At 40.7% G+C, this 15,899-nt stretch overlaps 1 protein-coding gene across 1 annotated transcript in view; it reads left to right on the top strand.

Moving 5' to 3' along the window:
• The first annotated feature begins 414 nt into the window (after positions 1–414).
• Positions 415–15,899, top strand: part of SYNPR (synaptoporin) — a 307,158-nt gene continuing 291,673 nt past the window's right edge. The window contains exons 1-2 of the mRNA XM_036066303.2: positions 415–631; positions 755–820. Coding sequence (XP_035922196.1) covers positions 614–631; positions 755–820 — 84 coding nt within the window. The 5' untranslated portion in view covers positions 415–613. The remainder of the gene's footprint in view (positions 632–754; positions 821–15,899) is intronic.

The raw sequence follows: 15,899 nt of genomic DNA, 5'->3' as shown, positions 1-15,899 counted from the left end.
CTGGCGCTGCCTGGCCGAGCCGAGGGCGGTCCCTGAAGCCGTGTGGGAACGGAGGAGTCAACAGGCTTGCTTTGGTGTTCAGAAGTCACCGGACCTCACACACGTCCCCAGGTAAGGGGTGGGTGCTCTTCTATTACCTGCAACCCCTTCTTCAGTCAGGGAACCGCGCTGCGGACGGAACCAGCCGGCTTTCCCTGCCCTCCCGCCCCGAAGTTTCCCCCGAGCCCTAGGGCACGGGCGCGCGCGGCCGAGGCTGCCCGGAGTCCGCGCTCGGCCTCGCCCGCCCCCGGCCCTCCCCTCCCGGCTGCAGCTGGCCAATGGCAGCCCTCCCCGGGCGCTCCCCCTCCTGCCGCCTCTCTCCCTCCTCGCCCCCTCCCCGCCGCCCGGCTGCCTCCGCTTGCCGCCCGAGAGCGCAGGAATCGCGGAGCGCACGGCAGTCCGAGCGTTAGCCAGCCCGCGCGGGCCCCGCTCTCCCCGGGCCCCCGCCGGCGCCTGCCCGCCCCGAGCCTAGCCCCTCCGGCGCTTCCCAGAGCGGGGCTTCTGGCCCCGAGGACTGCGCGGCGGTGCCCTTCGAACTTCATCGGAAAGGGAGAAGATTGCGCGCGGGCGAGCGATGGACCCCGTGAGTCAGGTAGGTCGGACCTGGGCAGGGCGGCGGGGGCTGGGGTCCCCGCGGTCCGGAGAGGCGCCGCAGCCCCTTCCTCACGCTCTCTCTCTCTCTCTCTCTCTCTCTCTCTATCTCGCCCGTCCAAAGCTGGCCTCCGCGGGCACGTTCCGGGCGCTGAAGGAGCCCCTTGCCTTCCTGCGAGCCCTGGAACTGGTGAGTGCGGGCTGTGTGCTGGGAGGGGAGCCGGGCAGCGAGCCGTCAGGTGAGGAGAGGTCGGGAGGGGCGCCCTCGGTTCGCGGCCGCCGCAGGCCCGGAGTTCGGCCCCCGGGCTTGAGATCTCCCCACTCCGAAGGTGCCGTTCCGGGCTGGCGGGGACGGGTTGGAGGGACCGCGCTTGGCGGCGGGAGTGCGGACGGGCTTTTGCAAGAGCTCCGAGGTGTCATCTCACTTCCCAAAGGCACACTCGCAGCGGCTGCTGTCGGGAACCTCCCCAGGAGATGGGAAGGTGGGGAGCTCAGCAGATGGAGTAGCCGCCGCTGGGCTCTCGGCCTCACCTGCACTTCTGCGGGGGCGGGTGTGTGTGTGTTTGGGGGAGGGGGGGGTAAAGGCTGGAGAGGAGGGACTCTATGAAGGCTGGACCTCCACTTGGCCAAGCTCGAAAGTTGATCAGCATGGGGACAGCTCTTCATCCGCCAGGACTGGGATGCTGGAAGCCCTGTGGTCAACTGCCCTGCGGGAGCTCCACCGAGGCGCGGTGAGGCTGTGAATGCTGTTGGTGGGGAGAGCAGGACTCTTTCCTTCCCTGTTATAATTTCTCTACCCTGGCCACTCCTCGAGGGCTCTAATGATTTTTCCCAGCAGAACCTCTCCCCAGCCCTCAGTCTTCTGAGAGAGCCCTTAGCTCTCTTCAGCCACTGGGCTCTCCGAAGTATTGTTACTCTTCTGTTTTGTCCCCCTTAAAGAAAAAAACAAAACAAAACAAAAAACCCACTCTGACAGTCCCATGGCAACCTATTGACAAGGAATGAGGCACAGAAGCAGTCACTCAGAGGGCCACAGAGCAATGTTAGTGTTGGCTTAGATGATGGTTATTCAGAGTGAAATCTGCAGGTCGCACATTCCCTCTTGCTAGGAGCTCTGAGGGGCAAGCAGACCTATCTGAACAGAAAGTTCAAAGCCCGTCATGTAGCATTAATCACAGGCCCTACCACTGACTAGCTGGGAAATTATGTAAGAGCATGCTCTGTCCTCCCAGATCTTAGCTCCAAGGGCTAATGTCTGGCTTTGGCTACACAACTGTGGTGCATGTTTGCATGGATGATCCACAGGGTAATCACATTTGCTTGTTTGTGGGCCTGCATAAAAACGCACAAATATATCAATTTGGCATACATCAAGACAACATTTGGAAGGCTTGAACCTTGTTCTGGGATGGCCATTCTAAAAGAGTTTTCCTTACAGCCAGGTTAAACAAAGCAAGCAGTGCTCACAGTCCATGAAACTTCCAGTCGGGCTTTCTCAGAATTCTGCCCACATTCATTCATTCAGCCATTCGGTAAACATTCCTTGTGCAAGAGCAGAGGTTTTTGAACAAAGTAATAGCTCCATTGCCAAGCCATTGTCTCTCAAAACAAAATTCAAAGAGTTGACATCATTTTCTGATATCTCTTATTGTCTCACATTGTCACTTACCTGACACGTTAATTTGTATTCTTTTCAGTCCTGTGACAACATTATTTCATGCCGGTACACAGAGCACAGGCTCTGCTGGCGTATTTCAAAGTATAGTAAACCTGGATGGATTTGTTTAAAATGCAGACGTCTGGACATCAACTCAAAATATTGGGAAGCTGGGTACCCAGGAATCTGCATTTTAAACAAGCTCCCTAAATAATTCCTATGCACTTGAAACTTGGAGGACTACCACCCTAAGCTATCTAGGTTCCCTCCAAAACTCGGAAGTACTTTTTACCTTCAAGCTCTTGTTGTTTCTCTTCATACTCACACCAGAAGCCTAGGAAAAGTGTTTGGCTTTTAACCTCAGTTTAAATATTACCTCCCTGAAGATTTCTCTCATATTTGTTCCTTTCCCCTTTCTCTATCCAAAATGGAATGATTCACCCCATTCTTTGGGCTTCCATTACATTTTATTGATGAGAATTTATCACACAGCATTATAGTTGTTTTTTTCTTGATGTGTGTGTAGGGGGAGAGAGGAAGGGAAGGAGAGAGGGAAAGAAGGAGAGGGGGAGACGGAGAGGAATAGCAGAACATTTATTACACCTAAAATATTTATAGTCTTTTCTCTCTTCTAGGCCTCTAAGGTTCTAAGGTGGAAGAGATTTTGCTTGCAAATCAGTGACTAGCTTTTCATTTATGGAAGAGAACCTGAATAAGGGACCAAAAAAAAAAAAAAAAAAAAAAACCCCAAACTTAAAAGGTCATTTAAGTTAGTTGATCTACCTTTTAAAAGAGCTAAGGTAGAGAAATGAGACCAGAGAGACAGAAGAAGGTTAGTTACTGATAAAGTTTAACAAAGTGGAGAGAGGGAAGGAAAATATATATTACATGTATGCACTGGTATGAGGAGACACTCTGAGGTATCTTTTCTGTAGGAGATGGTGACAATGAGAGAGTGATCTCTTAGACATCAGGAAATTTGTTCTGTTCCTCTCTGTGTTCCCTACTAGTGCCTTTCATAGTACTTGGTAAACAGTAAGTGACCAGCAAAAGGTGTAAATTGATTATGACAGAGCACTAACAATACTCCACTTTCTCCTTTTCTATGGAGAGCAGCTTTAAATTGGTACTCTTTAAAGTCTTTGAACCATAATCCTTTTGTTTTTCAGTATTTATGCTGTAGAAATAAAAGTGTTTATAGAGATACATGTTCAAGGATATTGACTGCAACATAATTTGTAGAGGAAAGAACTGCAAACAATTAGTGAGTCCCTTAATAGGAAAATTGTTACTGTATGATTCATACATGTTGTGAAATATTATACTGCCATTAAAAAGAATGAGTAATATGCATTGACCTGGAGGTCAGTATATGTAATTGTCTTTGATAAAATTATCAAGTGCAAAAAAAATGGGTTTCATTCTTAATATTTGATAAATTGTTAAATGGAAAAAGATGGCTTTCATTCTTTTAATCAACAACTTATTCAATCAGATTTCAAACTAGCATATCGATCATAATACCATTTTCGTAAAAATAGGAAAAGGGGGGTTGCCTGGGTGACTCAGTCGGTTAAGCATCGGACTCTTGATTTTGGCTCAGGTCATGATCTCAGGGTTGTGAGATTGAGCCCCATGTAGGGCTCTGCACTCAGTGGGGGAGTCTGCTTCTCTCTCTCTCCTCCCCTCCCTCTGCCCTTCCCCACCCCCTCACGCTTGCACGTGCCCACAGGGGCACATTCTCTCTCTCAAGTAAATAAATTTTAAAAAAACTTTAGAAAATAGAAAAAGGGAAATATAGTTTGTGTGTGTGTGAGAGAGAGAGAGAGAGATTTGTCTGAGCATAGAGAAAAACAAATGTTTACCACTAAATTGTTAAAATTGACTTTTTTCCAAAGGGTGTAATTTGAGGTGCAGTGGGGAGAGGAGAGGGTAAAGGAAAGCTGTGGTATGCAGGAAGAATCATAGACATATCATTTGTCCACAGTTGTGCACATGAGTAATTAAAAAAAAAACAAACTCGTATTTTGAATGATGTCCTATGGATTGACCAAATGAAGTGGCATTACTTCTAAGGACATTCTCTGCTTTTGGATTTATAGCCTGAGGGGGAAAATGCACTGTATTTATGTGCTCTTTGCTTAGGAAAGGCTCATGGATACAATAGATTGAAAGTTTAACATATAAAAATCAGGCCTTCAGGGAAAAGCTTTAGCTAATTTCAAAGACTTTGAGGCAAAACTCCCAATTCTTCATCTCTACTTAAATGAGGGCAGGCACTTCTCACTGTATTTTGAGTCAAACCCCAAATTTAAGGTATAGCATTGATTCCAGTGGTGTTTCATTTATTCCCTGATGATAGAATAGATCCAGCAAATCTCTTAAAACATCATTTGGAAATGGTAAAAAAATTAAATTTACTCTATTTCTTTTTTTTTTATTTTATTATGTTACATTAATCACCATACATTACAGCATTAGTTTTTGATGTAGTGTTCCATGATTCATTGTTTGCGTATAACACCCAGTGCTCCATTCAATACGTGCCCTCTTTAATACCCATCACCAGGCCAACCCATCCCCCCACCCCCCTCCCCTCTAGAACCCTCAGTTTGTTTCTCAGTGTCCATAGTCTCTCATGGTTCGTCTCCCCCTCCGATTACCCCCTTCATTTTTCCCTTCCTACTATCTTCTTTTTTTTAACATACAATGTATTATTTGTTTCAGAGGTACAGGTCTGTGATTCAACAGTCTTACACAATTCACAGCACTCACCATAGCACATACCCTCCCCAATGTCTATCACCCAGCCACCCCATCCCTCCCACCCCCCACCACTCCAGCAACCCTTAGTTTGTTTCCTGAGATTAAGAACTCCTCATATCAGGGAGATCATATGATACATGTCTTTCTCTGATTGACTTATTTTGCTCAGCATAATACCCTCCAGTTCCATCCATGTCATTGCAAATGGCAAGATTTTATTCCTTTTGATGGCTGCATAATATTCCATTTATATATATACCACATCTTCTTTATCCATTCATCTGTTGATGGACATCTTGGCTCTTCCAATAGCTATTGTGGACATTGCTGCTATAAACATCAGGGTGCACATACCCCTTCAGATCCCTACATTTGTATCTTTGGGGTAAATACCCAGTAGTGCAATTGCTGGTTCATACGGTAGCTCTATTTTCAACTTTTTGAGGAACCTCCATAGTGTTTTCCAGAGTGGCTGCACCAGCTTGCATTCCCACCAACAGTGTAGGAGGGTTCCTCTTTCTCCGCATCCCCGCCAACATCTGTCATTTCCTGACTTGTTAATTTTAGCCATTCTGACTGGTGTGAGGTGCTATCTCATTGAGGTTTTGATTTGGATTTCCCTGATGCCGAGCGACGTTGAGCACTTTTTCATGTGTCTGTTGGCCATTTGGATGTCTTCTTTGGAAAAATGTCTGTTCATGTCTTCTGCCCATTTCTTGATTGGATTCTTTGTTCTTTGGGTGTTGAGTTTGATAAGTTCTTTATAGATTTTGGATACTAGCCCTTTATCTGATATGTCATTTGCAAATATCTTCTCCCATTCTGTCAGTTGTCTTTTGGTTTTGTTGACTGTTTCTTTTGCTGTGCAAAAGCTTTTTATCTTGATGAAGTCCCAGTAGTTCATTTTTGCCCTTGCTTCCCTTGCCTTTGGTGATGTTTCTAGGAAGAAGTTGCTGTGGCTGAGGTCGAATTTCTTAGACTTACTTTGAAGCACTAAGTTGGTAGCATCCACTGATCACTTATTTTGCTACCAGTTCTTTACAGTAGGAGGACTTTGGCCTTCTTCTTCTTTTCTTTTTTTTTTCTTTTTAAAAATATTGTCAGCACATTCTTTCTTCTCTCTACTATTTATAAGGCTGTGAATATACACCTGTGAATTTATGTGTAATGGAATGTGGAGACCCCAACACATCTATGTCCTCCAGGACCAGAATTGATGCAGATATAAGGGCATCAAAAGGACTTCAACTCTGCAAATGATATTTGGCATAGTCCTCTAATAACATGATGTTGCAGGTCCAGATTCTGTCCCTCTAGAAATAACTGCTAGGTCAAATTGCCTGATTCCTCTGATTCTTATTCTTTGACATCCATCTCAAATTTTGCTATACCATTTCTGCAACAATGCTGGACTTCACATTTCCATTCTGCCTTCACAAAGGAGATCAGCTAATCCAGAGATGCAGTGTGTCTGATATATTAGCTGTAGAGGTACTACTTTATTTAAATGAAGGCACCTGCCTTGCATAATCTTCATCCCTGAATCTAAATTCTAAACTATGTTTTTCAAACAAACATTATTCTGCTTACTTGATATTAATAGCATTTAAATTCATGTTATTGATAATAACAAAATAAAGCAATAACATAATTAATGTGATATGATATGATACATAATATATCACCATTTTAAACCCTTAATGAGAAAGGTAAGAAGAGCTACCTTTCTCATGCAAGTTTCATATGAGGGACTGTATTTTAGTGCTTTCAGTAATCATTATGTCAAATCTATATGACTAACATTTCCATTTCACCATGAAGCTCAGGGATGTTAAATAACTCATCAAGAACAAAATTGTAAGAAATGGCAAAGCCAAGATTTGAGCACTCTCACTCCAAACTGTCTTCTCTTAAATGATATACTTTTTTGCTTCCTTCCGTGTGGCAGGCACCTGCTGTACCTTATCCCTAATCCGCGAAGAAATGTTAAAAGGCACATACTATCCTATTTTGCAATATTTATCTCACCCACTAAGATATATTTTTGAAACCTTTTCTGAAAATGCCAAGGAGTGTTCGCATGTAGAGATGAACATAACACACATCAGTTGTCTTTTATATTATTTTATTTTCTGTTGGTTATTAATTAACCAAGATAGAGTTAGTTCTAATTAAAAATTAGTATCTTTTCATTTAAAATATGTAGAAGAAGACTATGATTATCAAGCCAATAATTTAATCTCATTTTATGGTCTTTTTCTCTATTTTCTTAAAAAAATCTGTGTGCATGAGTCAGACAGCTCTTTCTTTTCCCTAAGTATAAACAAGACAGGGAATTCTAACATACAAGTTATTTAAATTATGAGCAGCAATCTGTCATTGAGGGTCTGATGTAATTTCAAAGCTACATTAATGTGGATTTAATTATAACTTTCTAGCCTCTCAATTAGTGACAAAAATCATATGCAATTAGAATATGAATCAATAAATACACTTTTCATAAAAGAGCAACTCCCCAGTATGGTAATGGAGTCATCACTTAATGCATTTCCAAGTTTATTAGGACAGTTGGTATTTGGCCCCACAAAGACAGAAACAAAGTGAAATGTATTACTTATGGATTTGAATCTGATTTTATTCTTCACTAACATGGTGAACTTGGACAAGTGATTCAACTTCATTTGCTTCATTTTTCTCATCTATAAATTGGATTGATATGGTTCCTCCTTCAAAGGGTTACCATAATGATTAAATGACTTAATGAAAGTAAACCTCTTTGCACAGTGCCTGGGCTATAAAAAGTGCTCAACAAATTATGAAGGTGGTGGTGCTGATGATGATAATGATGATGATGATAATGATGATAATGATTTGGGTGATTCTGGGGATGATGAAAAAGGAGAAAGTAAAAATCCATCAGAAGGTAATTTAGAACATTATGGCAACCTCTTGCAAGTTAGGGTCTTGGCAAAATTCTGATGTAGAAAATCTGTATTCACCTTGCATGTACCTCTTGGAGCCCCTCTATCTATATACCATACTGCCATGGTTGTTTTGTTTTGTTTTGTTTGTTTGTTTGTTTGTTTTCCATAGCATAAGTGACTCTCCAGGGACTTGCCCTTGGAGTATCTGCATGTCAAAGAACATTGCAGAGAGGCAAGGAATAGGTTTCATGAAAGAATTACAGGCACTTGGTTCTCAGTTTTTTTGTTGAGGTGCAGGGAGAGACTTTTCCTAATCTTTCTCAAATCATAATCTATAGACATTGCTTATGTTTAGAAGAGCTACATGTATCCAACTGAATTCTCCAGGTTGTAGATGAAGGTCCTGATAGGATCCTCAGTCACTTCCTAACCACACCCTAATACCCAGCCACACCTGGCACTTGGGAGTCTCCCAGGTAGGAACAGGGTAGGAATCCTGCCCTCATGCTCGAGTAGAGACATTATTCTTAGTTCTGTGTTCCCCCAGAGGATTTATACCTCTTCCTGATCCAGGTAAGAAAAAAAAGGGTCATGTGTTAATAGAAAAAAATAATAGTCTCTAAGGAATGTGTGTAGAGAACCTTGACTTTCCTTTGAGTCTTCATCTTCTGCAGGCATATATTTGACTTTGGCTGTATTTGTAATTATTCTTGTTCATTCTATTAGGTTTGCCTTTCTTTGAGAACCTGTTTCCTCACGTGAATAGTGGGGACAATATCTCTTGCTTCTCACAGTTGTAAATTTTAAGTGAGATCAAGCATGTAAGACACTTTGTAAACTACTAAATGTCCTCCAAAGTAAAGATAATTGGGATCATGATGATGGTCATGATAAAGAATCACTTTTTCTCCAGTCTAAGTGACCCTGGACAACATAAGATAATTGCCCTAGTGTGAAGGTTGAGACATGAAGTGTGAGTGCCTTATCTCTGCTCCCAGAGTAGCCGAGTCCTTCCCAACACCAACCACCCTCTAAGCCTCTGCTCATGTCTCTTTGACTTCTTTGGAACATACAAGAAAAAAATGATGCTGCCCATTGAAACTGATGCCTCATCAAAACTTGGCGGAGGTCCATCCTCACCCCTTTTAGCTCTCATACTGAAATCCAGTTTCTTGCTCTGTACACATTTCACATTTCCTAGATGTTTTGGAGGACTGGTGATGGTTTCTTGCTGATCTGATGGACTTTTGCACATGTCTCTTCCTCTGCGTTTAATACTACGGTTCTCTTCTCACCCAGCCCCATTTAGCTGGCAAATTCCTCTTGTCCCATCAGGTGTCAGCTTAGATGTCACTTCTTTTGGGAGGACCTCTCTGAGTAGGCAGGTCCCACTAGAAGTCAGCCTCCTGTTGGCTCCCCGAGCACATTCTTTAATGACTTGTTTGCATTTTAGCTTCCCAGCCATACTAAAGGCTCCATGAAGACAAGGATATTGTTTGTCTTGTTCATCAGTACATTCTAAGTATCTAACACAGTGCTTGACACATAGTAAGAACAACTCCAGGGACACTTACAAATCCCATCAAAACATCTGGCAGTAGGTCCTCAGTAAGTATTAGTAGACTGAATAAATGAATCTTTGAGAGCACATTGGATGTGGTGTAAATTCCCCTTCATGATCTTCATTGTGAAGAGGAATTGTAAGGACTCCTACAGACGTAATTGTTTAGCTGTTACTCTTGGTTGTGGAGGAGAGTAACTCACATAAACGGACTCAACTGTTAAAGGAAAGAGGTCAGTTGTAGGCATACTCACTGCACAATAAAGGAGGTGAATTCTTACAGCAGTAAAAGTATGAGGACTGAAACAGGCGCAGGTCTCATGTCTTGAGTTCAAGGCAATGAGTAGAACTGCCTTCCCAAGAGTGCTGCCATTATTGTGTTTTGACCACCATCCTGCTTGCTCTCTTTGTGTGTTCACTTTCTCTTCCCATTTAGCTTATTCTTTCCCTGATTCTAATCTAATGTCCTAAGAGAAAGAATATGATTGGCTTAGCTAATAATTTTTTTCAGTGTGGACACAACTCTCAGTGCCAGGCCATATCAGGTTATGGATTGGCTGCCCATGGATCGAATGCCTACCACTAGTTATTGTCATAGCCTGAATAAAAAGGATCCTGAGATTCAAAACATGTCTCCCAAGATTATTCTTTCAGGGGAAGAGTGGAAGCAATAATTCTTGCAGTCATAGGCACATTAGGCCCAGTGAGGTTTACATGTGGAAGAATAAATGATTTTTTTTTCATGAGTACATCTTTGATTAAGGTAGCACTAACAGTTTTCTCAAGTATTGCATCTTTGAGATCTGGGACCAGAATTCCCGGAATAAATGATTTTTTTTTTTCATGAGTACATCTTTGATTAAGGTAGCACTAGCAAATTTTCTCAAGTATTGCATCTTTGAGATCTGGGATGAGAATTCCCAGAATTCTCTATGATGAGATCCTTTGGTGGATTTACATTGGTGATATGATTCGAGGAGTGTACCTTTGGCCCTTCAGCACACAGGGCTCCATGAGCTTGTGCCATCTTGTTTATCACCTCTTTCTGAAAGGAATGATGAGGTTTTGCCTGTGATTAGATAATCCATTTGTGAAGGAAAATGTATTCCCTCAAACTGCATGCACTTCATCTTTATTCATATACGGGTAGGTTAATTGAGCTCTGGCCCTTAATGTTAGAAGACTAATTCCTACATTAATTATTTCTTGTGTTTATTCATGTGGTAGAAAACAGAAACACACTAATGTGTACTTTTTTTAAGTTTAATATTCTTACCCCAATTAAATTTTTTGTTCTGCATATTTACTCATGGAAGAGTCATTAGCTTGCCTGGTGTGGTAGGTGCTGTCTGAGGGAGGGGAGGAGAGGAATTGGTTGACAAGCAAGAATCACTGTGGGAAAAGGCAGCATGGGGCTTGAAGGAGCATGGGCTTTGGCATGAGCCTTATGCTGGAAAACTGGCTCTTCTTTCCAGCCATTGGAAGTGGAGCTGACTACATAATCATGCTGCTCCTCAGCGTCCGCAGCCATCAAAGGAAGAGCATTAGAGTCACGTCTTTTGGATGCCAGTAGGGTTAAGTAATTTAATGTTTGCAAAACCCCCAGCAGAATGTCTGGTCCATACTAAGGCTTCCTAACTGTATCTAAGGAAGAGATTGTTAAACATGATGGTATGTTATCAACAAATGCATTTAACATTTCTAGCACAGTATAAACATAAAGTTTGCTCAATTTATTATTGCCTTATCATTTCTATTATCTCTCTATTGGGAGAACATTGTGAGATGATAATAAAATATATACAAGTAATAGGAATACTAATACGTAGAGACAAGCACTTTACTAAATGCTATAGTGATAGAGCCAGAATTTGAACCCGGTCAATTGGATGCCGGATTCCTTCATCTTAATCATTTTTCTATGTTACCTCTCATTAACAGTGATCACCCATTGCCCCCAGCTCTTAAAATTAAATGCTTTCTCCAGTGAACACGGTAAGAACAATATATATCATTCCTTCTTAAAGTCATGTCTTCTCAATCCCAGTTCAGGTCCCTTTTTACTCATGCTGCCAGAACACAAACAAAATTTCAGTACCCCCCCATAATGACTAGGAATGTCCAGACCCACTCAGGAACTTTTCTACTCCTCAAAAATACTCCTATTCCCTGAGAAAATTTTGCTGATCTTGTGTATCTTTTTCTAACAAAATCTTTATTCACTGATCTATTGTATAAAGATATTCAAGTTCAGGAATGTGTTGTGAAAACATGCTTATGAAGTTTCTGTAGAATTCAGAAAGGATCTGGATATGAAGATGTGAAGACTTAAATTCTTTTTTAGACACCTGATAAATTACTCAAGTCAAATAGGTTCAATCATGGATGCAGAAGGAGCAAACAAATTTTGTCTATCCTTTGTGTGTATGTGAGCAGCCATTCTTTGGATTTGTTGTTTTGAAGGATTTGTGTGCCAAATAAAAAGACATACCCCCCATGGCTTTAACAAGAAATGCTCACATATCCATCTGGTCTACCATGAGACTGCCTGGCTGTGCTCTCATGCCCTTAATTCACCTGACGGTTGCACCTGATAGACAGTTGGCATTCCCCCTGGGCTCCTTCCTGAAGCTGGGAATCCAGAAGAATTGAGAAAGCAGAAGGGTTAGATTGGAAGAAAGAGTGATACCAGGAAGTTACTAGGCATGAGCCCATGATCTGAGTGAAGAATGGAGATCCCGGAGATATTTAAACTGAAAAATGGGATAGCTGGATGAGTAAGGATTATGATGATGACTTGGAGTGTGTTGGCTTTAGAGCCACAAGCTTGGGTTCAATTGCAGAACTTGGGTGTGTTCATGGGCAAATGAATTTTACTGAGCCTCCAATTTCTAGGGATTTTACCTACATCAAAAATATGTTTACATGATACAAATGAATTAATGCCTGAAAAACTTTGGATGAATCCCTTCATCTCCTCGAGCTGTAGAAATGGGATAATATCCATAACACAGTGCTTTGGAATAAAATGAGCTAATATGCATGAAAGTTCCTATCAGAGGGCTCAATAAATGTTGACTGTCGCTGATTATAGAAAACGAAAGCTCAGGTATCCAGGGAATCTTTCCTGTAAGTGCCATGCCTGATGCATTACCCTTAATGTTCATCTCTAGCTGCAGCTGTTTGAGGAAAGGGGGGAGGCTTATTTGCATGTTTCATAATCCTCTACTAGAATTTATATAAGAACTTTTGTTGCCAGAATCACATTGCAAATTCTATTTATGAAACAGTTGAAAGCAAAAGCACAATTATTATATATGAATTTGGAATTTATCTTGAAAGACATGTACTTCATTGGTTTAAAAAAAGGAATATGTGTGAAATTGTTAGTGGTATTAACTCTAGCTATTCTAGGGGAAACCACTAAGTTTACCAGTCACAGTAGGTAAATTTGAAGTGTAAATATTATACTTTCTCTTCTTTTAAAGTTACTTTAAATTGCTGGCTGATATGTGTGTCTTTTAATGTCTGGCTTTATTTGCTACATTTCCCTCATTTGGTAACAGAGAGAATACTTGGGTTTGACTGTCAGCTCTGTAACTGACAGCTATGTGACCTTGGACGTGTTCCTTACCCTCTCTGGTCCTTTCATATTTATACCACTGAAAATCATAATGACTAGCAGGTGAACTACTGTGTTCATTAAACGAGATAACATATGCAAAGTGTGATGACACATAGCAAGCCTTCAGTAAATACTTACTCTCTTTCCTTTTTTCCCCCGGAATATGTTTTACCGTCAACGTGTAGAAGTAATAAATTGGAAAATTCACAAGTGTGAGTTTTTTTTTCTAGATGTTCCTAGGTATTCTGCCTCCCACCCTCCCTCTCACTCCCTCTCCCTCTCTTTCTAACACATGCACACATGCATTCTTCATACTGAAGGCCATAAAGATCAGGTCTATATAACCCAAATGAGTTCGAGTGAGATAGTAAAATTTGGCAGGTATGGTTGGCAAGGAAAGAATGATTAGACTGGACTGTCGAGTCCGAGATCAGTGTCTCAGACACATTGGAGCCCCAGGCTGCCTGCAGGCTTTGGCAAGGTGACCATGAATTTGTGAAGCTGTTTTCCAAAAGGAATAACATACTTCTTTGTTTTAAAAAAGGACAAAGCTCCCATACATAGTGGGAGTTCAATGTAACGGCTATAAAGAAATGATCTCTTGCTAGGTGTCAGCTGTGTATCTCAGTGCTACCTACATTATATACATAATTTCATTAATACCTTACAGTCACCTTAGAAGGTTCACTTGCCCAAAGTTACAGAAATTATAAGTAAATGACCAAAGGAGGATTTCAAGCCATGTCTATCTGACCCCCTGCCTTCTGTGCCTGCCATGATCTAAATATACTGAGTATATATGTATTCTAGGTGGATTTTTTTGACATGTTATTTAGAACCATTTTATTCATAAGTAATATATTTATTAATTTAAAATAAAAACCATTAGTAAATAAAAATTACCCAATGTCCTTCTACTGAGAGATAACTAATGTTGATATTTTGAAAAATGTTTATGTTCATGTAACTTTTTTTCCTGCAAAAATGATATGTTAGTTTGGTAGGGCTGACATAACAAAGCACCACAAACTGGGTGGCTTAAACAAGAGAAATTTATTGTCTTACGTTTCTGGAGGCTAGAAGTCCAAGACAAAAGTGTGGATAGGGTTGGTTCTTTCTGAGACCCTTAATGGACAGTCTGTTCCATATCTCTCTCTCCTAGTTTCTGTGGTTTGCTAACGATCTTCGGTGTTCCGTAGCTTGTAGATAATACACTGCCTCAATTTCAGCCTCTGTTTTCACATGGTGTTCTCCTATTGTCTATGTCTAAATTTCTCCCTATTTATATGACACCCGTCATATGGCATTATAGCCCATCCAACTACAATATGACTTCATCTGAACTAATTACATCTGCAATGATCCTGTTCCCAAATAAAGTCACATTCTGAGGTACTAGGGGAAAGGACTTCAACATATGAATCTTGGGTTGGGGGTGTGGGGGATGGACACAATTCAACCCATAACAAATAGGTTCTTAGAATAGGTACTGTTTTGTCACCTGTTTTGTTCCCCTTAATATATCATGAATGTATTTCCATGCCACTAGATAAAATGTCTTTCTCCATAATTTTTATGGCTATATATTATCACACTGTATTTCTGTCCTTGGAAATTATTTAACTTATTTCTAATTTATGTATTTTTCCAATGTGTATTTATAATACTTTTAACCTCCAAAAACCAACCCCTCCTTCAAGGTAACTGGTTAGTATACTTCTGTTATTACTTGCTTAATTTCTAGATGTAGAATTTCTGGTTCAAAAGGTTATATGTTTTTAAGGTGTTTGAAACAATTGTCCCGCAATGAGGTGGCCCAAGTGTGGGCATTATCATTTAAATGTTTTCCAACTTTATAGATGAAAGTGAAATCTTGATTATGTACTTTAATTATGCATTGAAGTTGCATATTTTTAATAAGATTGTTTATATTCTTATTTTCTTTTGGAAATATTTTAATGAACAGAATAGATTTGTAAAGCCACGGCTGAGAGTACCAAGCTCATGGTGCTATTCAGGTGGACTTTTATATAAGCCGCTGCCTTAAACTTTTCTAGGTCATTGTACTACTACACCATTTGGAAATTATTTAGATTGCTATATTCTGACCTGGGTAGAGAGGCAAATACTAAGCCATTCTTTCTCTGAATTATTATATAAGAACAGATTTATGTAATTTTTAGAATGCCAGAAATAAATACTATTATTATAAATCCTTTATAATATAGTTTTATGATATGAATTTACTATTCTATTTGCATCTTATTTATATTATTAATGTTAAACTTATTTATTATAAGTGACTTATTATTTTTCTTTAAATGATACTCATAAGTGTTGACCCATATTCAGTACCTTTCTGAAATGTGAAGCTCATGTATATGTATGTAGTGACTCATGTATACAAATTTATGCCATACCTTCTTCAGGTTTGAGACACTTGGAACATTAATAATTCTTTGGAGGGAAAGGCAGAGTGGATAGAATGTTACTGCATCATCTGAGGAATCCTGGGTCATATCTGGCTCTTGATTGTAGAAAGCCTTATCGATAAAGTAAAATAAATTCAGCAGCTGCCTGATGCCAAGGACATTTAGGTCCTCTCTTTCTTGGATCACATTCTAGACCATACTTGCTATCAACAGCATTAACATTATGGATGCACTCTGCCTGTGACTTACATATGGCTATTTTGGGCCACCTTCGCCTCCCTGTGCATTAAAATAACAGCTGTTA

Source organism: Halichoerus grypus, chromosome 1 (genome assembly GCF_964656455.1).
Source record: "Halichoerus grypus chromosome 1, mHalGry1.hap1.1, whole genome shotgun sequence".
Lineage (NCBI taxonomy): Eukaryota > Metazoa > Chordata > Mammalia > Carnivora > Phocidae > Halichoerus > Halichoerus grypus.
Note: the sequence above shows the minus strand (reverse complement) of the source record. Positions and strands in the feature narration are given on the sequence as shown.